A 22,997-nucleotide genomic window follows, 5' to 3' on the forward strand; every position below is an offset into this window, starting at 1 on the left:
TATTCCCATGGTACCTCAAATGATCTTGCCAGGGAACATGTGATCATAGACAAGTGTTACAGATACAGCATGAACTCATTGTAAGTAAACCCATCCAAAGGACTCGTCACCTTTCTAATATCAAAGGGCACTTTTCAATCATCCCTTTTCACAATCGTAGCCCAGAGTGGTCCAGCAGACCAAGGTGCCACCACTACATTCAGCATCCGGAGCCTGAGAGAGCACAATTGGCCGTGTTCTCTCTGGATGGGTAAATGGTCTGTGTGATGCCAGCCATGATGATGCATCAGAGCTGCTTTCCTTTGAGCGTAATGACTGTCTGTTGAAGTGGCATCGGTGGCAGTTTGAAAAGTTGTGGCGACTGGTTGCACATGTGTCTGTGTTAGTCCTCACCCTCATCCTGTTTGGACTCTTACATGTGATAGGGGGAGAGTACTAATTAATGGGTTAGGTAAGACATACAGGCAAGAAGCAGCAGCCAATTGCATCAGCTGGAGGACTGCCATACAGATTCTTATTCACACACACCAGAATAACCAGAATCACTGGAGAGGACCCACTCAGACACAGGGAACCCAAGACCCCAGCACTAAAAAGCAAGCATGCTAACCACCAAGCCATTATGCCACCCCAAATAAGCAGATCAACGGCCAGGTGTGGCCTGTTTAAAAAAAAATAAAAATAAAAATAAAAAAAGCAAAGCAAACCTATCAGAGAGAAGAAATGCACCGGCAAGCTCAGCAACACTAAAAGGTCTGGAATACTGTGGAAGATAACTAAGGTCCATGATCACTGAATTATTTCTTTGGTGAAAAAAAGCTCCTTCGCAACCCCTTTGAGGTCATCTGGTCATGTCAATGATAATACAGTGGGGTTTTACCTCAGGATGCAAACAACTGGTAGCAAACTGGTAGTCTGCCCAGTTCCAAAACAAGATCCTTTGGACAGATGAAACCTAGATTAACTTTAAAATGGAGAAGGAAAAGGGCTCACAATCTAAAGCATACTACATCATCTGTCACATCATCAGGGGGCAGCGGTGGCCTGAAGGTTGGAGAAGTGACCTTGTGGCTGGTTCAATCCCTTAAACTGACAGGAAAGGACAGAACAGGACAGGACTGAAGTGCCCTTGAGCAAGGCACCCAACCCCCAACTAGGTTAAGGTAAGGGCTGCCCACCACTCACATGGCACATGTGCTCTCTAGTGTTTAGTGTTAGTGTGTGTGTGTGTACAAATTCCTGTGTTCTGTGTACTACTGTTAAACATGGTGGCGGCACTGTTATGCTATGGGCATGTATAGCCAGGGCCCTGTACGGTGGGAGTTAGGATAATGCTAAGGGCCTGTGACTGACAGGGGCCCTAAAAACTGAATAATTGAGCATTTTGGCAGAATTGTTAAAGTTGTGCGGCCTAGTGTTATATTTTTTCATGGGGTCTAAAATCCCTGGCTGTATCCCTGTGTATAGCTGCCAAAGGAACTGGGTCGTTGGTGTTTAGGTGCTGCTAGCAGGATGAATTCTGAAGTGTATAGAGCTCTACTTTCTGCTCAGATGCTGGTAAATGCCGTTTTAACGTTATCAACATGGTGGTTTCAAATAGTTGCCAGTTGTTGTAGATATGGCAACTACTGATTACTACTAAGATCAGCACATATCAGAGTCTGTATTGCAGAATCTACAACCAACCAATCTAAAAATGAAAGGACTCCCTTCAAGCCCTACTTGTAGTGCCTAAAGTCCCTTAGAACCTTCTCTAGATGGTAGAATTAGTCAATCACAACTTGCCACAGTAACAAACCTGCTCCAGGTTATTTGTACATCTCACATATAGCTCTCAGCCCATCCCCTGTCCCTCTGAACTCAGGACACTTCTTGTCTGACTCAACATCCGCCCCCCTAGTCCTTCCCAAAGCTTCTGCTGCAACACCAGGGGAGCAAGCACAACTTGAGAGAGTCGCCATTTGTCAATGACATTGAAATGTTGTCCGAGCCCAGTGGTCCGGAGCGCTGTGTCCATGTACTGAGGAGAATGGTCACCTTCTGTTGCCTAAAAGGTTTCAGCATGCTGTCACGGCATCCGCCGTACCCTCCGCTTCTTACCTTCAGCTGCTTCCTCTGCTGACTGGAGACACAGTCAAGCTGCCTAACACTGTGTATCTCACTCTCTCTCTCTCTCTCTCTCTCTCGCTCTGCAGTGTCAGACCGCCAGTACAGACTTCCTGGTATGACACACAGAAGTATGATGCTTTGGGCTTCATTTGCATAAAAGGCAGAGATCCAAGAAAAAGGCAAGATTCTAATTGATCCTGGAGAGGAGCCAGATGCACAAGATCTCGAGGAAGATAAAGAAAGCAGAGTGAGAAGATGGAGAAGGAGAAGCTCTTCAGGAGTAATCTGATAAAGGGTGACGCTAGTTTCCTAGCCATTTAGGAGCGCGCTCGTTCAGAAGAGCTGGAAAGCAGAGACTTCTGTGGACTGTAGTGGTTACCAAGCTCATATGTGAGGAAAGCCATGGTCTACATCAGTTCAACAATGGTTTCAACTTACCGGACAGTTGTCTAGGTCTTCTCAATGTCCACAGGTGGGCTGGTTTGAGAACCACTGGTCTGCAAAGAGTCTTGCATAGAAGAACTACCGCTTGGAAAGGAATTTGAGGCCCTGTGTAGACCTGGTCCCTTCATGTGACTAGTATCTGGGTTGTATCCTGATCAAATTGTGGCCACATGCATTTACACTTGGCAGTCAAATGCATCTCAGATTTTGATTAGTCAGACTCGGAATTCTGATTGCTGTGTGGGATGGAATATGCAAATTCACATATAGCATGGCAGTTATTACTGGTGTACAAGGAGGGGTTGTAGCAGGAGCGCTGGGGCCTAGGGTTGTGGGATAAATCCTCTGGCCACTGTCTGCGTGGAGTTTGGTGAGTTCTGGTCTTCTCCCAAACCCACAGATGGTAGGTAAACTGGCTATGCTAATTGCAAGTGGGTTTGAATGGTTCTGTGTGGTACCTTGTAATGGACTGACCCCCTGTCCAGGGAGTATTTCTGCTTTGTGCACAATGATTCTGGGAAAAGCTTCAGATTCACTGTGACCTCAGAAGGAGTGAAAAAATAAAGTGGATGGATGCGAAGATCCATTGAAAGACTTTTAGGGAATACTAGAAGGAATTCTGTTTGTGCACTCGTCAAAATGAAGGATCTTTAATGGTTCTTGGCTTGGATTTGGACACTCATGCTCATAAATCTCACATCTTCCATGGTGCTCGAAAGAATCCGTCTACGGACCTTTATAGAAGGTGGGATTTGGAAACACTGCAGTAATGTTATGGGGGGGGGGGGATCTTAGAGGTTATTTCCTAGGTAACAGCTTTTAAAGATGGATAGCTAAAGGTAAACATTGGGGATCGCTCATGCCCAATAGGAATGCCCTTTGGCTCTGATTGGACAAGGCTTGATTTGAGTCAAAAGTTGACACTTTTCCAAGACATGCTTAATGAATAAATATTTACAGTTCGCTTAAAAACCTGTCAAAGCATGGTCATAAAAAAATAACCATCTTTATGAATGAGATTTGTTTTAAGGTTTAAAGAACCTTAAATATATCAAATGTACAGATCCCATATGAATGACAGGTTTGACCACACATCCAAGTCAAGAATTTCCAGACGCTTTTGTTTCTTAAGACTTTAAGAACGTCCCGCAGCTCTCCTCCTAGTGGACAGGGCATGGCTTGCGGCTTATCTGGCTTTGTAAAACACCTGCCAGTTTTCGACCCACTGAGGACGAAGCACCATTCAGCTTGAAGTTCCGTCACTCTATTTTCATACACTACAAACATGTGGTGGGAAAACTGCAGGGATAATCTACTGTAGCTGTTCACGGCAAGTCCCATTTGGCTTAAGAGCCTCCCAGGCTGCAGAAGAGAAGAAAGCATCATGGAATTCCCCAGGGGGCTCTCCTAGGACCCAAGCGGGTTCATCTTTTGACAGCAGCAACACACTGTCGATTCTAGCCCTTTTGCAAAGCCTCTAATGAACATACATGGGTCTACCTTAATTAGGTACATGATGTAGCACAGGGTGGTCGGAAAGGTCACTGTGGTTAAGATAAGAGAGCTAAAAACGGCTCCTGATTAGCGGCAACTATCAGAAACTCGGCAGATTACTGTGTCAGCTTTCACACACACACACACACACACACACACACACACACACACACACATACACCCTGAGCACAAAGGAATGTGCCTGCCCAATTAGACAAGACAGGGAATTCTGTTACACACATGTGGAACCATAATTGGAGGCAAAATGTACAAGAAGTACAAATATGAGAAACCAATTAGCTGAGGAAATTCAGCAAAAAATCCAATGTATGTAAATTACCATGCCAATGTCAAAGGTAGTCTATCAAACAAGACACACAGCTGTCAGTTACAAGGCTAGTGTAGCTCACAGGTTATGGTGGTCTGTAACTAGCAATTAGCAGTTCCCTGAAACAGGCACAGAGTTATTAAGTCATTAGACTTGCTTATGTGATTCCGGATGAATTACCACTGCTACAGCTATTTGTTTTTTTGTACTTTTCCTAGATAATACACTATTTGGACAAAAGTATTGGGTCACCTTCTCATACATCACTTCTTGCAAAATTAAGTCGAAGTTGAAGCAACTGTCTAGGGCATAAGGCTTTCTACAAGATTATGGAGAACTGCATAATTGCATTCAGCGACAAGAGTGTTAATGAGGTCAGGATATTGGATGATCACCACCCCACCTCATCCCTAGTCATCTCAAAAGTATGGGATGTAACACCACTATACCAGAGAACACAGTCCCACAGTTCCAGTTGCCATTCAAATGGGTGTCCATATACATTTGGACATACAATGTCTGTCATTTAGCATCAGAAACCACATAAGCAGGTTTAATAATAAGGATGCGATTTGGCATAATAACAGGGTACTGGACGAAGGGTGATGTTCTAGAGCCAGCACAGTAAAGGTGTACCAAGAAAGGACTTCTCGCACGTTGAGCGACTCCCAACAGCATTACAGTGACACCCTACAGGCCATGGATGCCTGAGAGGAACACTGACTGCAGCGAGTGGTCCGGTTAACCTGTATAACGCTCACCTTCCATTACTTAATCCAGTCCATGCCACAACGTCCCACTAGGGTCATTTGAGCCAAGGGTGGCTATTCAAAGCATTCCCAGGCGGCCAGAATATTCTGATATGACTGAGTATATTTGTAAAAAATAAATAGTTTTATATATAAGTAGAGATCAGAGGTGAAGTGAATAGCACTGTGGTAACAATGCCACCTGCCTAGGGGTTGGATCTACACTTTAGGCAGCAAGTGAACAGTGATCTGAGCCACTTTGACCAGAGCCAAATTGTAATGTCTAGATGACTGGGTCAGAACATCTCCAAAACACTAGGCAAGTCTTGTGAGGTGTTCCCAGTATGCAGCGGTCAGTACCCATCAAAAGTGCTCTGAGGAAGCACAACCGATGAGCAGACAAGCTCACAGGCTCACAGATGCATGTGGGAAGCAAAGGCAAGCCCGTCTGGTCCGATCTCACAGAAGAACTACTGTAGCATGAATTGCTGAAAAAGGCTATATCTAATGGAGGTCACGCCTTGGCGGGTCAGAGTGGGTTTGGACCCTACTGGACCTATTGACCTATTGAGTATGAGCTGATTGGCTAACCAGAGCCAGAGCTGCGTCCTAAACTGTGCCCTATTCACTACACAGTGCACTGCTTTAGGATTTCGTCATTTTGTAGCCGTGTCTGAAAACGTGGGAAATGTCAGAAAATTTTGAATGCACTATTACAATCTCAAAATGCACCACAGGAAGTAGTTCACACATGATTTACCCATAATTCATTGCACTTCATGTGCAGCTTCTCCGAGGAAGACAGGTGAAGCTGCGTTGGGAATGGCTTGCTATTGCAGAAATAGTGCACTATGTAGTGTTGTTTGAAATCTCACAGGTACATTTTACTCACTATACAGTCCACTATTGAAGACCCACAATGCATTGCAAAATGTTGTGTACAGACAATGCAGGCTAGAATTTCCCATGTACACCATAGTGCAATGCAGTGGCGTCTTACTAACGACGGCGAAGAAGTTGCTGCGTAGTGTCTGACGTATCTCCTAGTCAGTTCTCTCTGTAGCAAACACTACGTAGTGAATAGTGAACGAGTGAACCATTTTGAACGCAGGGGAGGTGTCTGGAATCGTTCATTACCCCTATAATGGTGCTCTATGTAGTGATCTGGACTTTCACGTGCAGGGGATAGTGGATATGGCAGTTTCGGACACAGCTAAGGCCGACAGTGTGGTGCATTTATCTGTAATGCCATTAAAACACTGACGACAGAAGCCCACAAGTCAATGCTTAAGCCAAGCACTTTCCTTAGACTGAAACAGTCTTTCCCAAAACATTTCATAACCAGAAGCGATCAGTACATTCTTCTTTCACTTTATTATGATTTACAAAAACAAATCCTGTAATCTTTTAACTTAGAATAAGTTAAAAATAAAAAGAGGTTTATGGAACTGAGAGTCATTGAATGTGTAGAGGAGGATGGAAAAGGCTAAAAAATAAAAGACTCAAATAAAAAATAAATTACTGTGAGTGTATTTGAGAAATAAGGGGGAAATACTGCATCTCTCCCCATGCCGTGTGGGTCTGATGTGAAGTAAAAATGCTGGACAAACTACATCCTTTTTTTTTTTTTTTTTTTTTTTTAAATTCCAAAAACAAGAAGTTAAAAATGAACTTTTTGACCTGCCACCAAATTTCACTCCATCCGTGGCATCGCCCCTCCTTTGTTCATTGTTCTAATCACGAGGAAAACTGAATATTGTGCAAATAAATACTTTATACAGAGAGGAAAGCAACACTCTGCTTCGGTTCCCTGTTGTGAGATGTTCTCAGATGAGGTGGCTTCTTTCTGATCTAGTTTTTCTTTTTTTTTTTTCTTTAATAAATAGAACTATATGCATATTCACATACAGTACATCTCTTAGCCACCGATATATGAATAAAAATCATATTTATAAAAAAAAGAAAAGAAAAAAAAAGTTGTAGTTGAATGCATGTGTGTGTCTGGTTTGGGATGTACAAGAGTCTCCATTAAAATGCCATTCAAATCCAGTCAGTTATTGGCTGGCTCTGTGTGTGTGTATGTGTGTCACTGTGAGAGAGAGACAGCAAGCAAGAGCAAGAAAAAAAAATGAGCAAGAGCAAGTGAAAAAGTGAGAAAGAAAAAGAAAGCGCAAGAGCAGGAGAATGCATGCACCAGAGCGAGAAAGTGCAAGAGACTTGAGCTCTGGAAGTGTCCTGTGAACATTCAGCACTTCTAACTTTCTCCATTGCGAGAGTATGAAAGAGAGAAAGAGCAAGAGAAAAAGTGAAAGCAAGTGAGAAAGAGAAAGCGCGAGAGCAGGAGAACGCATGCGCGAGAAAAGAAAGCGCAAGCAACTCGAGCTCACAGAGAGAAAGAAAGAAAGAAAATAGTGAGAGAAAGCGCAAGAGACTCTGGTTCTGGAAAAGTTCTGATAATGTTCAGAACTCCGAAGTTTCTCCATCCTAATATTTTAAAACCCCACACTTCTTTTTTTCCTTCAATTAAAATCACCACCTCATTTGGACAGTTACTGCCCACCACTGCTTTAAAAAAAAAAATGAACAACACAAACCATGAGGAATGATCATTCTCCAGTTCAATGATATTAAAAAAAAAAAAAAAGAAAAAAAGCGCATCGGATAAAGTATGCAACTGAGAGTGGCGTGTTTCCCCCACCACCCCCTCTGGTTGGTTATCAAAGTATCCTTTGGCGGGCGCTCGTCCCAGTGAGTCAGAGGATGACCATGACGATAATGAAGGGGGCGGCTCTGGCTTGCCACCAGAGGGCGCTGGTGTGGTGCTGGCCTTAAAGGGTGCACTCTGGACGACCACAGTCAGACTTCAACTCGGACCCCTCGCCGCCATTCTATTCCAGTTACTGTAGATCTGAGTCCGAACTGGCTTTCTAGAACATTCAAGAAGATTTCCCAGCTTTACTAGGTTCTGAATGATGCTGTTTGGCCACTCTAGCACTGTCAGACTGAGATGATGGTAATGTGTTTGAGGGGTGGCGTGTGTGTTTGTGTGTGTGTTTACATATTTATATATAGGTGGGTGGTTGTGTGTTGTGTTGGGGACTGATGGGGTTTTTATGAGTTGTTGGCAGCATTCTCATTGCTGGGGGAACTGGAGGAGGAAGACGAAGACGAGGAAGGAGAGAAGTTCATTCCTGATAAGCCTGGAGGATCTGTGGCTGTGTTCTGCCCGCTCAGGCTCTTCCGGCACACTGGACAGGTGTCATGCTGAAGAAAACATTAGAGAGGGGAAAAAAAAAAAAAAAAAAAAAAAACAACACACACATGTGTCACTTAACAGAGACAATGAAACCTTTCAACATCATACCATTACTGTGCTTTTTTTAAAGACTACCACCCCATAGTTGGTGGAAATGCTGAATGTCTGTTTTCATCGCAGTTAATGTTACTAGCCTAGTCACATCTGATTTCCTCACATCATTTAGCTTGTACACAGTGGGTGTGCAAATGTTAGACAGTCCAACGAGAAATTTAGTAAATTATTTAACTTGGGAGTTTTACTCCATCAGATCTACTCAAGATCAATGTAAAATGAACTTGAGCGTCTTGTTTGTTGGTTTACTTCCTCCATAGCCGCAAGCAAGCTGTAGCAAGCCTTTCTATACTTCATTTTTAGGACCAAACAGATAAGAAACTCACCAAATCATAAACAAGGAAACAGGCTGGTTTTGCCACACCGCCAGTGGCTGCATAGAATGGCATTTCAACAGTGGGGAGTTTGAGACCAAAACATCAGCTCTTTATGCTGAAAAGGGTTCTGTGGCATGTATTCTGTTTCCTGTACCATTCATGTCATGAGACCCTGCCTGGTAAATGACTCCAGCCTCGCCCTCAGAGCCTTAAGATGTAGACCATAAATTTACTAGTTTATAGTAAGGGCTCAGAACAAACAGGGCTTAAGACAGGCTAAAACTCTAAATCTGACTCATTCACTGATTCATTTTAAGATTATTTATGATTCTTTTACATAAGGGTGCTTTGTAAGTGACTAGGGCCCAGGTCTGACCAAAAGAGGTGGTCTATGTCGGCTCAAATTGACCCCCTTCACACCTGCTCACTTTATATGACAATGATATCCTGATAATTGCTGCACAATAAGCACATTGATTTGACGAATTCAAACTAGTCTCACATTCTGCTGGACGAAGGTAGCAGCGTGCTCCAAAAATTGCAATTGCAACTAACTAGATTAGAGGAATACAATGTTTAAAAAAACAAAACAAAACAAAAAAAAGTGCAACATGATTCAAATGCCCTAATATAAGAGCGATATGAGCATTAGCCGAATGCCGTAAATGTAATCGTAAATGCCAAGTGGCTATCAGATGTCAGTGTTACCTGTTCCAGCCAGGGCACTATACAATCATTGTGAAAGAGGTGATTGCATGGAAGTTGCCTAACACTCTCCCCCGCGCTGTAGTCTTCTTTGCACACAGGACATTCTAAACCAGCACCTGGTTGCACACATGAAAAGAATGGGGAGAGAAAAAAGTGAAATTACTTGCTGGGCCGAATCTGTGTCTGCAAATCGGTCTCTTAGCGATTATTACGGTCAGAGTCTATAGCGGTTAAATTTGATCCAGCATTCGGCATCAACAGTTCAAACACAAGCTAATTAGCCAAGTCATGTGTCAAGTGACATGACTAAGCTAACTGAAAGCCCCATAGCAAAGAAAAGACTCAATCTTAAATTGCGGCCTACCCTCATGTACTGCACATCGTAAACCGCAGCCCAAGTCATACATGATCAAAGTCACCATCTTATTTAGGGCACTAGATAGGGAGCAGACTTGAGCACAATCAGATTAGACACGACACTGACCAGTATAAGTACAATGCAATGATCAAAGGTATGTATGGAGAACAAAGACTGAAGAATTTCATGCAAAGAACCCTTCTTCAACTGTTTATCAAGCAAGCTTTGGGCTTGTGTTGCAGCCAGTGAATCAGTGAACATTTCACTGCTAGAGAAGGAAACCTGATCGTAATAAATATCAGCAATTCTGGAAGCAAACCTCACACCTCCGTACAAAGTATAATCACCCTAAATACACCTCAAAATCCACGAGAGACAACCTTTAGCTGGCACCTTTTGAGGTATTGCCATGGACCTCACAGCCCCCCCCAACCTAAATGGCATTGAAAATCTGTGGATAGACCACAAATACGCAGTGCAGCAAGACTGCCCAAGAAAAAGAAGAATCCCCCAAACACTAAATGAAACACTCATAGCTGCTACAAGAAGCATTTACAAACTGTGATACTTGCCAAAGTACTAAATATGCAATGGCCAAACTGGTGGCCTTGTGCTTCAGGCACTTTTTCATTTTTGTTATTGTCAAACTGTAAAAGATGCAAATTCAAATAAGGATCAAAAAGGATCTGCTATTCCATAGCTTGATAATTTTCACTATTTGTCTACAATGTGCAAAGTGGAAACCCTTTAAAGGAGTGTACAATCTGTCAATGTTCATTGCATTGGCTCAATAACACAACAACTCTCAACAGCGGAACAAAATGCATACGCTGTGTGCAGAATTATTAGGCAAATGAGTATTTTGATCACATCATCCTTTTTATACATGTCCTACTCCAAGCTCTATAGGCTTGAAAGCCAACTAGCAATCAAGTAAATCAGGTGATGTGCATCTCTGTAATGAGAAGGGGTGTGGTCTAATGACATCAACACCCTATATAAGGTGTGCTTAATTAGTAGGCAACTTCCTTTCTTTTGGCAAAATGGGTCAGAAGAGAGATTTGACGGACTCTGAAAAGTCAAAAATTGTGAGATGTCTCGCAGAGGGATGCAGCAGTCTTGAAATTGCCAAACTTTTGAAGCGTGATCACCGAACAATCAAGTGTTTCATGGCAAATAGCCAACAGGGTCGCAAGAAACGTGTTGAAAAAAAAAGGCGCAAAATAACTGAAAATAACTGCCCATGAATTGAGGAAAATCAAGCGTGAAGCTGCGAAGATGCCATTTGCCACCAGTTTTGCCATATTTCAGAGCTGCAACGTTACTGGAGTATCAAAAAGCACAAGGTGTGCGATACTCAGGGACATGGCCAAGGTAAAGAAGGCTGAAAAACGACCACCTTTGAACAAGAAACATAAGATAAAACGTCAAGACTGGGCCAAGAAATATCTTAAGACTGATTTTTCTAAGGTTTTATGGACTGATGAAATGCGAGTGACTCTTGATGGGCCAGATGGATGGGCCAGAGGCTGGATCAGTAAAGGGCAGAGAGCTCCACTTCGACTCAGACACCAACAAGGTGGAGGTGGTGTACTGGTATGGGCTGGTATCATCAAAGATGAACTTGTGGGACCTTTTCGGGTTGAGAATGGAGTGAAGCTCAACTCCCAGAGCTACTGCCAGTTTCTGGAAGACACCTTCTTCAAGCAGTGGTACAGAAAGAAGTCGGTATCGTTCAAGAAAAACATGATTTTCATGCAGGACAATGCTCCATCACATGCATCCAAATACTCCACAGCGTGGCTGGCCAGTAACGGTGTTCACCTGATCTGAACCCCATAGAGAACCTGTGGTCCCTCATAAAATGTGAGATCTACAGGGAGGGAAAACAGTACACCTCTCTGAACAGTGTCTGGGAGGCTGTGGTGTCTGCTGCACGCAATGTTGATCGTAAACAGATCAAGCAACTGACAGAATCTATGGATGGAAGGCTTTTGAGTGTCATCGTAAAGAAAGGTGGCTACATTGGTCACTGATTTGTTTTTGGTTTTGTTTTTGAATGTCAGAAATGTTTATTTCTAAATTTTGTTATATTGGTTTACCTGGTGAAAATAAACAAGTGAGACGGGTATATATTTGTTTTTTAATAAGTTGCCTAATAATTCTGCACAGTAATGGTTACCTGCACAAACAGATATCCTCTTTAAAAAAAAAAAAAAAAAAAAAAAAAAACACTCCAACTTCCAAAAATGTTAAACTTTGATATTTATGAGTCTTTTGGGTTGATTGAGAACATAGTTGTTCAATAATAAAACGAATCCTCTCAAATACAACTTGCCTAATAATTCTGCACACACTGTAGGTGGAATTAGACTTAGGTTTTCTTTTAGGTCCTGGACTTAGTAGTCACAGATGTTCTCATTAACACTTGTTATCCTTACACCAGAACAAGCTGTCTCAAAGAGGTTTGTCTTTTGTCTTGTGCTCTTGCATGACCTCTTATGTACTTGTCGCACTGCACAAGCTACAGCACCCATTCGTAATGATTTATACCTTCCGAACATTTTAGGTGAGGCAAACACAGGCAAATCCAATGTAAATGTTACCTGGGGGTTTGCTGTGATAACTAGCCAAACCAGCTGGCACTGTGTTTACAGTTAATACAGTGTTACACCACAGCACCCAAACACTACACTAGCTATGCTTTCAAACTTGTGCAGAACAGAAGACCAGCAGCCAGACATTATATTAAAAATAAAAAAATAAAAGTGTAGAAAACAATTAAGCCAGTTAACTACTCATTTAGGTAATGTTAGCAATGGGGTTTCACCACAAGGCAATGGCCAATAGTGAAGACTGTTGGTGTGTAACTCACCCACGTGCTCCTCTGTGATCTGAACTGTTGGGAGGCTTTTAATTTTCTCTCGGTCTGCAGGAGGTGGACCCGTATTTTCAAACTGATTTAATAACTGCAAGGAGGAGGACAAAAAGTGAGCGACACGTTAAAGGAGACAGGTTTCCTGTTTTCAAACATTGCTGGGTACGCGTGCAGCCAGGGGGGCAAATGCACTTTGAAAACACAGCCGGTCAGTAGGCTGTACGTCAACTGCTAATCAGCACAGATTTTGCATGGTTTGTCAATTCTTGTTAACTCAATAATAAAAAATAAATCCCCTCAGAGTTTTTAACATTGTCCAATCAATCTTCTCTGCGTTTGGGCAATTTACTGCACAGCAAGTCATTACTGCTATCTAGCGTGTAGACCGCTGCTTTCTGCCCACTGGCTGCACAATCATCTCTGTTGCACACGATTTGGGATGACACATAAAAATAAGGTACACTTAAAAATTAAGGTGCTTAATATGGATCTTTGGGGGATGCCATATAAGAACCACTTTCAGTCCCACCACCAACAATGTTTGTAATAGAGATGTAAGAGTCTGAAGAGCCTTTTGGAAGTCTAAAAGAACCTTCATTCAATATAAAAGGTCCTTCAAACTCCCCAAATCTCTAACAGAAACATGGTTCTTTATGGAATGTAAAAACAATCCATTTGAAGCACCTTTGCGTTTAAAGAGCGAAAGTCACAGCGTATCCTTATAGAGGTTCCATACCTGTGTTATAATGGCATCTAATCCATTGGCACCCCATGCATAGTCCATTGGATTTGAATGTAGCATTCCCCTATAAAGGGAACAAATGCATTAGTGGCATTTTTAATGACAGCTTTAGTAACATAATCCAGGAAGACGACAAAATCCTGCACCTAACAACTGGGGTTACTCTTAAGGCCCAGCCCATTCCCGTCTCCTATACTCTACTGACCCACTACATCACTAGCTCCATCAGGTAGGCACCTCCCTTCCTATGTGGCTCTGGCCGTTCATGATCCGATCAGCATCATTTAATATTAAGAGCAATAATACTATAAGTGGAAAACATACACATATATACATATTCATATATAATAAATAAAAAGTTCTCATGTATACATACCATGGTCCCATGCCCATGTTTGGCATAGCTGTTGGTGCGATGATTCCATTTACTAACTGCTGAATTATCCTATTAAAAACACAACACATGACATCATATTAGACTGCATCTGAGGCCAACACAGATGATACATCCTCAGATCAGACTGGGGCAGGTTCCCAAAAACATGTTCTTTGTACTTGCTGCAACCCAAATCTGTGCCTGCACTATGGCTACACCTACGATGATTATACTTTAGCAGGACAGTGAACACTGTGCTTCTTCAAACAAGACCTTCTGCGCCTTTGTTTTTTTGTTTTTTTTTTTGTTTTTTGGGGGGGGGGGTTAAGACAGCTAGTTATACCTGACCTCTTCAGGTACTCTGCATCTGCTCTAACTCCTTTTCTCTATTCAAAGCAACATATATTTATTTTAGGTCATCTCAGATCAGTAGCACACCTAAACTAACATTTCCACCCAGGTTACAAAAAACATATATACTTGAGCATTACCATGTCTCAGCAACAGCATGAAACAACATAGTTTTCTTGAGAAAATAAGCCTATTAAGAAAGCAAACATTCAGGGACACAGTACAATCAGAAGTGCCTCTGCACTTAAAGCTTTCTGTTCGGTTCCAAGTCCTGCAACATGTGGCATGCAAACCCTGGGGCACTCCTTTTTAAAATTTCACAGTTCAAAAGAAAAAAAAATGGAAAAAAAAAAAAAAGAAAAAGAAAAAAAAAAAAAAGTAAAATAATAATGGTGTAAAGGAACTAAATACCCTGCATGGTCAGTACTTACTAACACCTTCTTTGGCAACAGTCTAACAGTCTTTCAGGTGTTGTTTGGGGGATTTTCAAAATTTTTCTGAGAGATTCTTGGGCGGTCATTGCAATGCACTGTTCTTTTTAGGTCTATCCACCAATCTTCAATAATGTTTAGGTCAGGAGACGGTGAGGGCCATGGAGGTTCATTGTGCATTTAGCACCACCACTCCAGTCTGCTAAAGCTTCAAGTATTTTGCAGTCAAACAGGGTCTTTCTGGCAAATCAGACAAGCAGTTCTCTCAGGAAGTGCTCTTGGTCTTCCAGACATCTATTAGACATCCAAACAGCCATTTTCTTTTTATTAATATTATTTTAAGAACTGTGGGAAACTGCTACCTGCAAACGCTTTGCTACCTTTGTATAGCTTTCTTCTGCTTTATGTCAATCAATTATTTTTATTTTAATAATCAGCGCGCTAGGCAGATGCCTAGAGGACAGTACTGATAAAGCTGTAAAATGTGATTACCTAGCCTTTCCTAATGATCAGTGAACAAGCCATAGCCATAAGAGGCTAATTATGGTCTGATAAGTAACTGTTAATGGAGAGCTCAAATCAAAGGTTCACAAGCTTTTGCATGCTACTTTGTTCCTTTTTTCACTGAAATAAAATGCACAAAACAAGAATAATGCACTAATCTTGTTCAAAACAAAGTTTCATCTTTAACTTTATGCCTTCTGGAGATCACTTAACCTTTGACCAGGGGTGCCTAAAACCATGCATGCCACTGTTTACCTTTTTTGAAATCTTGAGTATCAAACACCATTTTCCCCCAAGCCAGCATATCCATAACAAAGGCTTTTAATATTTGAACATAAGATCTTATGAGTAACTTTGGTTCATTTCTATTAAATCCTTGTGAAATATTCACATAAGGTAAAAGACAGCTGTCTTTTCAGGTGAAGTAAAAAAAAAAGAAAGAAAAAAGGTTTTAGATATGGCAGCACTGAAGTGCATCTGGCCAGTAAAGTGAATCCTAATCAGACTGCGTCCTCACCCTTCTAAAGTTGGCACCCCTTCGTGCCGTGTCCCTTGTCTCCGGGGGACGTGGCGTCCCCGTGGCTGTCTGGCTCCGTAACGCTGGCGGGAGGCCATCTCTCGCTCCCTGCGGTTCTCTGCCTCACGGTTGTCCTCAGTGGGCAACCCTGCTCGCAGGTCAAAGCCCTCACCGAAGATCCCCAGAGCAAACTGTCCGTAACCATGGGGGAAGGTAAAAAGGGTCTGGTCCACATTCTGAAAAAGTAGCAATAGGACTGGCAATGATGGGATGTCTCTGTTGCTTCTGTTTCTACAAATCTTCTCTGCAAAACATCTATAGATTTCACAGAATTCACATTTACAGAAACGTCACTTAGCTCAAATGCATCCGATCAGTTCGGACAGGTTTGATTCTTCAGTTAGACGCTTGAGCTACAAATACAAGGCTAATGTAGCTAATAAGCAATGGAAATTTCTATTCCACCGATTAGCATCAGTGGCTCACCTCAAATGGGGGGCGGTTCTGATCACTGGTGGAGGGCGTAGATGTGGACCCATTTTCTGCACTGTAGGCAAAAACAAACACTTCAATGCTAATACAACATAGAGGCCGATCATTTAGACTGACCCGTCTAAAAGAAATACCTATTCTATACTGGTCAATATTGACAGTACTGTACTGTGAGTATTTAATGGGATTCAAACTTACAACCTGCCACAATCTTAAAGAAATAGTTAGGTAAAAAAGTAATTATTATAACTCATGACTGACCCCAGCTGCAGTTGAGCAGTCAAGACATACGGAATATGTGAAGTTTGCTTTTTTTTTTAGTTTAGATTGGGAAATGCTAGGCTAACAGAGCTTTAAAAAAAAAAAAAAAACAGAACGTAGACCGTCGCCAATCTCAGCTCTGTAAATAAACCTCTAAAAATGTCTCTCAACCAACTCAAAATGCTTCCATACTTCACATTTTAAACACAGTAAGGCTAACTTTAAATCATCACACAGAAACACGAGGTGACAATCCAAGTCCTGTGTTTATTAGCAAGGTTACCCTACCATCTCTCACAGTAAACTAAGCACACTTATCTGAACAACTGTATCCGAGTCATATACTTTTAGTTTTTTTGCAGTACTATTGCTTTAAAGACTGCAGCCTAAATCCTGTAAAGCAGTGTTCTAGAAGTGCCCTGAAACAGGTCCAGCTCCTAAGAGACGCTGCAGCATCCGAACAGCCAATAGCTACCCAAACTACAATTACTGATTGTGCTGGAGCTGAACTGAGTGCACAGGCTGCTTGTTCATCATTGTGCGTATAACCATGTCGGGGTCAGAATAATTACAGTTGACCAAACAACAGCATAAGACATTCAGAAGTATTATTAACAATTTTTACTGACCCTATCTAGTACTAGTCCTGAGAAGAAGATAGGATAAGATAATCCTTTATTAGTCCCACAGTGGGGAAATTCAAAGAGTCAGAGCAGCAAAGGGATAGCAAGACATTCAGTTGCAAAACATAGATAAATTACCAATATATACACAATATAAATAATAGTCAAATTGACCCTTAATTGCACATGTGGAGGGCAGGAAAAATGGAAAAATATTGCACGTTGCATTGTTACACTGAGGGACCTCTATTCCCTAAACATATTTTAAGTTTAAGTGTGTGTGTGTATGTGGTCCGCTGGGAGTAGTGCTGGTTGTAAAGGAGCTGCCCAGTGCTGCCAGATTGGGGTGGGAGCTGTTCTCTAGCTCCTATCTCCCACCACCTGCACTGGGTCTAAGAAGCTTCCCAGGACAGAGCCGTCCCTCCTTATGAGTTTGTTCAGTCGCTTCTTCCAATATAGGCCAAGATAAAGCAATACACAGCTATGTAGAGACCACAATTTTGAGGATGAACCAGGTGCATTCTGCTATGCTTCTCAGAGGCTTTTTTGCTATTCCTGGTTGCCTGAGTGGTCACTTGGCAAAAACACAAATGAGCACTACGTGTTCCTTTTCCAAGCAACTCATCCATAAACTGCTTTTTAAAGCCGGAGGACATACCTTCTTTCCTCTGGTAACTCCTCAATGAAGCCGGACTCACACCGCGGGCAGGTGTAATCCTAAGAAAAGATGATAAAAAAAGAGAAAAGAGAAAATGGTGAATAAAACCTTGTCTGATCGGATTGATTTAGGCTTGAGAATATTGTCTAGGCTGAAATTGCTGTTACGCAACATTTCACATTCCAAATTTTATCTGTATTCATGGGTTCTCATTAATCCATTAATTAATTAATCAGACTTATCTGACTGACTGACACTAAATAATTAGTAAGATTTATTTCTTAAACCCTACAATACTGTTTAAGGGTCCCTTTGGTGTATTTTTAAGGGAAGTAGAACATAATAAAACAGTTCAATCAGAATCCCAGTGGAAACCACACGGTTAGTCAACAGATGGTTGGCACAATGCACATTAATGAATGGGGGAAATCTCATGAAACCTCCCAGATCTAAATTTAAAACCACTATGAATGGACTCAGACACTGATAGTGCTAAAATCTTGAGATCATCCAATACCAACACTGATCTGATATTTCTTCTTTAAAATATTTCTGTCATTCCAAAACATGTTAATCATGGGCAAGATTACGTCAATTAGAGCTTCTGAATGTCAGTTTTGATTAATTGTCCAACACTATGGCTAAGCTTTTGAAGTTAGAGGTTTTTAATTACATTTACAGCATTGGTTTGACCCTCTAATCCAGAGCGACTTACGTTTGAACAACGTGTTGTGTTAGGAGTCTTGCCCAAGGACTCTTACTGGTGTAGCATGGTAGGGGTGGGCAATATGATGATATTTTATTGTATTGTGATAAATTATGTTATTGAGATATATAATATGCTTTTCTAACCATATCTAGTTTTATATAATTTAAAAAAAAATGAAGCACAGGAGAAATCCTGACTAGTCTTTAAATATTGTGATATTATATCTTTACCATATCGCCCAGCCGGGGAATCGAACCCCATTAAGCCAGGGGCAGAGCAGTGATGTGTTGCCTACTACACTACATCATCATGTGTTCATTAAAGTAGGCTAGAATAAAGATTTAACTACTCCAGGGGAAGAAACACAGTTCGAGTGTGTGGCTGTTTCTAGCTAGATTTGTCACAGAATCAGATCAGTTCTCCTTTTCCTGCCAAATAACCAAACCAACGTAGTTTTTAAGAATCTGTCGGTACTGATGTATTCTGTGATTAAAGTATCGTGAAAACTGTCTTTAAATATTGTGATACAGTACTTTCACCATATAGCCCACCTCTACTCAACCTGGACGCCCAATCTCTGATGGCTGTTATCTCTACCCGCCACTTAGTTAGGTCTACTTTACAAGGCACGTTATCCACCTATCCACCTCAGCACACACACCACCCTGACTGCATTAACAACCCACAACACAGACCACCATGGTGGGGAAGCATTAGTGCCCGCAGCTGCTCTATAGGGCTTTGACAGCAGCTCTACACGGTGGGAGCTCATTCTAGAGTCTGGGTACAATGAGAGGCAAAAAGCATCTGAAAAGGATGCTAAAAGGGAAGCACCAAAAGCACCTTTGTTTGGCCATCCATTACCCTTTGTACAAGGAGTAAAACAATGCGCTGGACTTACTCCTGAACATATATGATCATCATGAACCTGGCAGGCACTTAATGATCAGCACCACTTGTCACCTGGATCAGTCCAATCAAACACTCTGATCTTGCTGACACTGCTATCTAACTATAAACGTCATGACAGTTGAAGCACTACAGCTACCAAAGGTGACAACTCGTGAACTTCCTGCCCCACAGTAATGATGGCAGCTGCCACTTAGCCCAAGCCCCAAAGGCTCAGAGCCCATCGAGGCAGCGCACAGATGACAGAAAATGATATGAGTGTCAGGAATAACAGGCGACACTGACAGCGCTCGCAGGAAGGTGTAAGTGCTGTGAAAGCACTAGCTAGACACATGAAGACCTATTCTATCTCTTCATAGACACACTGCAAAGTCTACAAGCACCTAGGGTTTAAAAAATGACAGGTAACCACACGCCTACCTGGTAGCAGTGCTAGATAGCTAGCTAAGCTAGCCAACACAAACACAAGCAGGGCTCTCTTTATGCATATCTAGCTTAGCTTGCTAGCTAACTAACTGCTTTAATTCACAAACCACACACTCAAACAAACCAAACCACACCACAGTTTCACTCCACATGCCAGGACCTGGCTATGCCTTGACAGCTAGCCGCTGAAACTGGCACATTCAGCCCGTTAGCCTAAGAGCTAGCGAACACAATACAGCGCCAGAAGAGCCGAGTAGCTATCTATCTAGTGCTAATTTGCCCGTAAACGCTTCTGCAGCTGCCAAAACTGCTCGCCAGTTAGCCAGCCCAGACAGCCATATAGGGCTAGACAGCTAGCTAGCTAGCGTGCTAATTAGCTAAGCGCTAGTGGATGTGAACGTTGCCACTAACGACGATGCTAACTAGCCAGCTAGCAGCTACACTAGCTGCCCAGCAGCTGCTTGAGCCCGAACTCCCGACACTCGCCACGAAAGTACCGTGTTTGTGAGAGACCCCGCGGCTCCGCAGCTTTAATTCACCCCCGCTCAGACCCACAACATACCGGGAGGCGAGGGCTGATCTCTTCTGAACATCGGTGACAGAAAAACCGGCAGGTCCGTAGGGGAGCTTCCGCCATCTTCTGATTCAGTGCGGGACTCAAAGCGAGACACGGCGGCTGAACGGCGCTCAGGCAGGGACATAAAGAGCCAGGGCCAGAGAGAGCGCGAAGCAGAGAGAGAGAGAGAGAGGGAGAGAGAGAGAGAGAGAGAGTTAGAGAGAGAGAGAGAGAGAGAGAGAGAGAGAGAGAGAGAGTTAGAGAGAGAGTTAGAGAGAGAGAGAGAGAGAGTTAGAGAGAGAGAGAGTTAGAGAGAGAGTTAGAGAGAGAGAGAGTTAGAGAGAGAGAGAGTTAGAGAGAGAGTTAGAGAGAGAGAGAGAGAGAGAGAGTTAGAGAGAGAGTTAGAGAGAGAGAGAGAGAGAGAGAGAGAGAGTTAGAGAGAGAGAGAGAGAGAGTTAGAGAGAGAGAGAGAGAATACAGTATGAGCAGCAGACAGCAGTAATATAACATTAATATAACTTATTAATATAATTTTGAAAGAAATAAATAGTTTAATTCTATTTTCCCTGTAAAAATATATGCACATATTTTGATATAAAATATTTATAAATTTTGATATAATATATATATATATATGTAGAGAAGTGCTGCCATTAGAATAGGACTCTCTGGAGCAGAGAGTTACATGGAGTGTGGCTTGGTTTGTTTGAGTGTGTGGTTTGTGAATTAAAGCAGTTAGTTAGTTAGCAAGCTAAGCTAGATATGAATATAAAGAGCCCTGCTTGTGTTTGTGTTGGCTAGCTTAGCTAGCACTGCCTACCAGGTAGGCGTATGGTTACCTGTCATTTTTTAAACCCTAGGTGCTTGTAGACTTTGCAGTATGTAGCTATATGAAAATCGCGTTATGCCTGCAGATTGAATAGGTCTACATGTGTCTAGCTAGTGCTTTGGACGTGTTTTTAGCACATCAACCTTGCGGCACCATGCCTAACGCTAGGCGTGGGCTAGAGAGGTATAAAGGCCCCCATCATTGAGCTGAGAATCATAAACCTGAGACTGATTCACCCTAGCAAATGAGTCATGGCTCAGATCTGGCCACACTTTACTTATACATTCATCTGGCCCATCCTGCCAGAACACATCCACAAATGCTGTATGAGCATTTTACATGGTAGGCTTCATGATGTGAAAGTCGCCATGAAAGCTTCAGATGTGAAAGTTACACCCAACCAGGTCTGGCCCACAACACACTTGTCCTGTACGTGCTTTAACTGAGCTGTATATGACCCAGTTTCGTCTGCTATCCGGGTGATAAGATAAACTAGGCATTGTCTGGGAACTTGACATAGTTTAAGTGGATAAGCTAAGATACTCCTCATGCACAGACGATCACACTGTACTGTTTATTTGTGTTTCTTCAAATGTTTTGTTTATTGTTTTTGTGGGGAAATGACAACACATAATCTGGACGAGACACTGTGATTGGCAGTAAATCTATTAGAGCAGAGAGACGCTATATTACAGTGTTGTTCAGTGTTGAGCTCTTTGCTCAGGACTAGACCTGCATGTATAGTGTGTGTGGACTGGAAAACAAGTCCACCATCCTCCAGCAGCCACTGACGCTTATCTCTCAGAGAACCGTGTCAGGCATTTGCGTTAACACCCAAATATAGATAGCAAAGTCCAGCTGCTCCAGAAGCACTAAATTCCTCGTTTGTAGGCACAGCTCTCATAATAGAAACAGGACATTTGTACAATGCTCTGCAATCTACTACATAATAATCGTGGTTTCCATTGTGGACCCCCAGTTTTAAATTTAGAGCTAGTGGGATATTCTAACTACCAAGCTGCAGCATAATGAATTCAAAATAACAAAAATAACAGATATTATAAGATTTTTTGATAAAAATCAACCTAAAGTACACGTCACAATTATAATAATAGCTGATCTGCAATTTCCATTGTTAATCTTTACACATTTCCAATGTCACACTACCTCAGTTTGCATTGTTACGCCACTCCCATTTCCACTGTTATACCACTCCCATTTCAACTGCTACACCACACCCATTTCCACTGTTACGCCACTCCCATTTCCACTGTTACACCACTCCTATTTCCACTGTTATACCACTCCCATTTCCACTGCTACACCACTCCCATTTCCACTGTTACAACACTCCCATTTCCACTGTTACAACACTCCCATTTCCACTGTTACACCACACCCATTTCCACTGTTACAACACTCCCATTTCCACTGTTACACCACACCCATTTCCATTGTTACACCACTCCCACACCCATTTCCACTGTTACACCACCCCGTTTCCACTGCTACACCATACCCATTTCCACTGTTACACCACTCCTATTTCCACTGCTACACCACTCCCATTTCCACTGTTACACCACTCCTATTTCCACTGTTACACCACTCCCATTTCCACTGTTACACCACTCCCATTTTCACTGTTACACCACACCCATTTCCATTGTTACACCACTCCCACACCCATTTCCACTGTTACACCAATCCCATTTCTATTGTTACACCACTCCCATTTCCACTGTTACACCACTCCCATTTTCACTGTTACACCACACCCATTTCCATTGTTACACCACTCCCACACCCATTTCCACTGTTACACCACACCCATTTCCATTGTTACACCACTCCCACT

General features: G+C 42.3%; 1 protein-coding gene across 1 annotated transcript; it reads right to left on the reverse strand.

The window, feature by feature from the left end:
* Positions 1–6,489: 6,489 nt before the first annotated feature.
* rnf126 (ring finger protein 126) lies at positions 6,490–20,435 on the reverse strand. Its single transcript, XM_072668303.1, has 9 exons — positions 20,317–20,435; positions 17,711–17,769; positions 16,163–16,223; positions 15,677–15,912; positions 13,874–13,942; positions 13,492–13,561; positions 12,753–12,846; positions 9,520–9,635; positions 6,490–8,388 (listed from the first exon to the last, which is right to left on the reverse strand). The coding sequence occupies exons 1-9, from the start codon at positions 20,389–20,391 to the stop codon at positions 8,236–8,238; spliced, it is 933 nt and encodes a 310-aa protein (XP_072524404.1). The 5' UTR covers positions 20,392–20,435; the 3' UTR covers positions 6,490–8,235.
* Between the last annotated feature and the right edge of the window lie 2,562 nt (positions 20,436–22,997).

Source organism: Salminus brasiliensis, chromosome 23, assembly GCF_030463535.1.
Source record: "Salminus brasiliensis chromosome 23, fSalBra1.hap2, whole genome shotgun sequence".
NCBI classification, from domain to species: domain Eukaryota; kingdom Metazoa; phylum Chordata; class Actinopteri; order Characiformes; family Bryconidae; genus Salminus; species Salminus brasiliensis.

Coding starts and splice junctions, on each gene's coding strand:
- rnf126 (XM_072668303.1), bottom strand. CDS start 20,391: ATGGCGGAAGCTCCCCTACGGACCTGCCGGTTTTTCTGTCACCGATGT. Junction 16,224..17,710: donor GAGTTACCAGAGGAAAGAAG/GTATGTCCTCCG, acceptor TTTTGCCTACAG/TGCAGAAAATGGGTCCACAT. Junction 8,389..9,519: donor TAGTGCCCTGGCTGGAACAG/GTAACACTGACA, acceptor TGTTTTCTTCAG/CATGACACCTGTCCAGTGTG.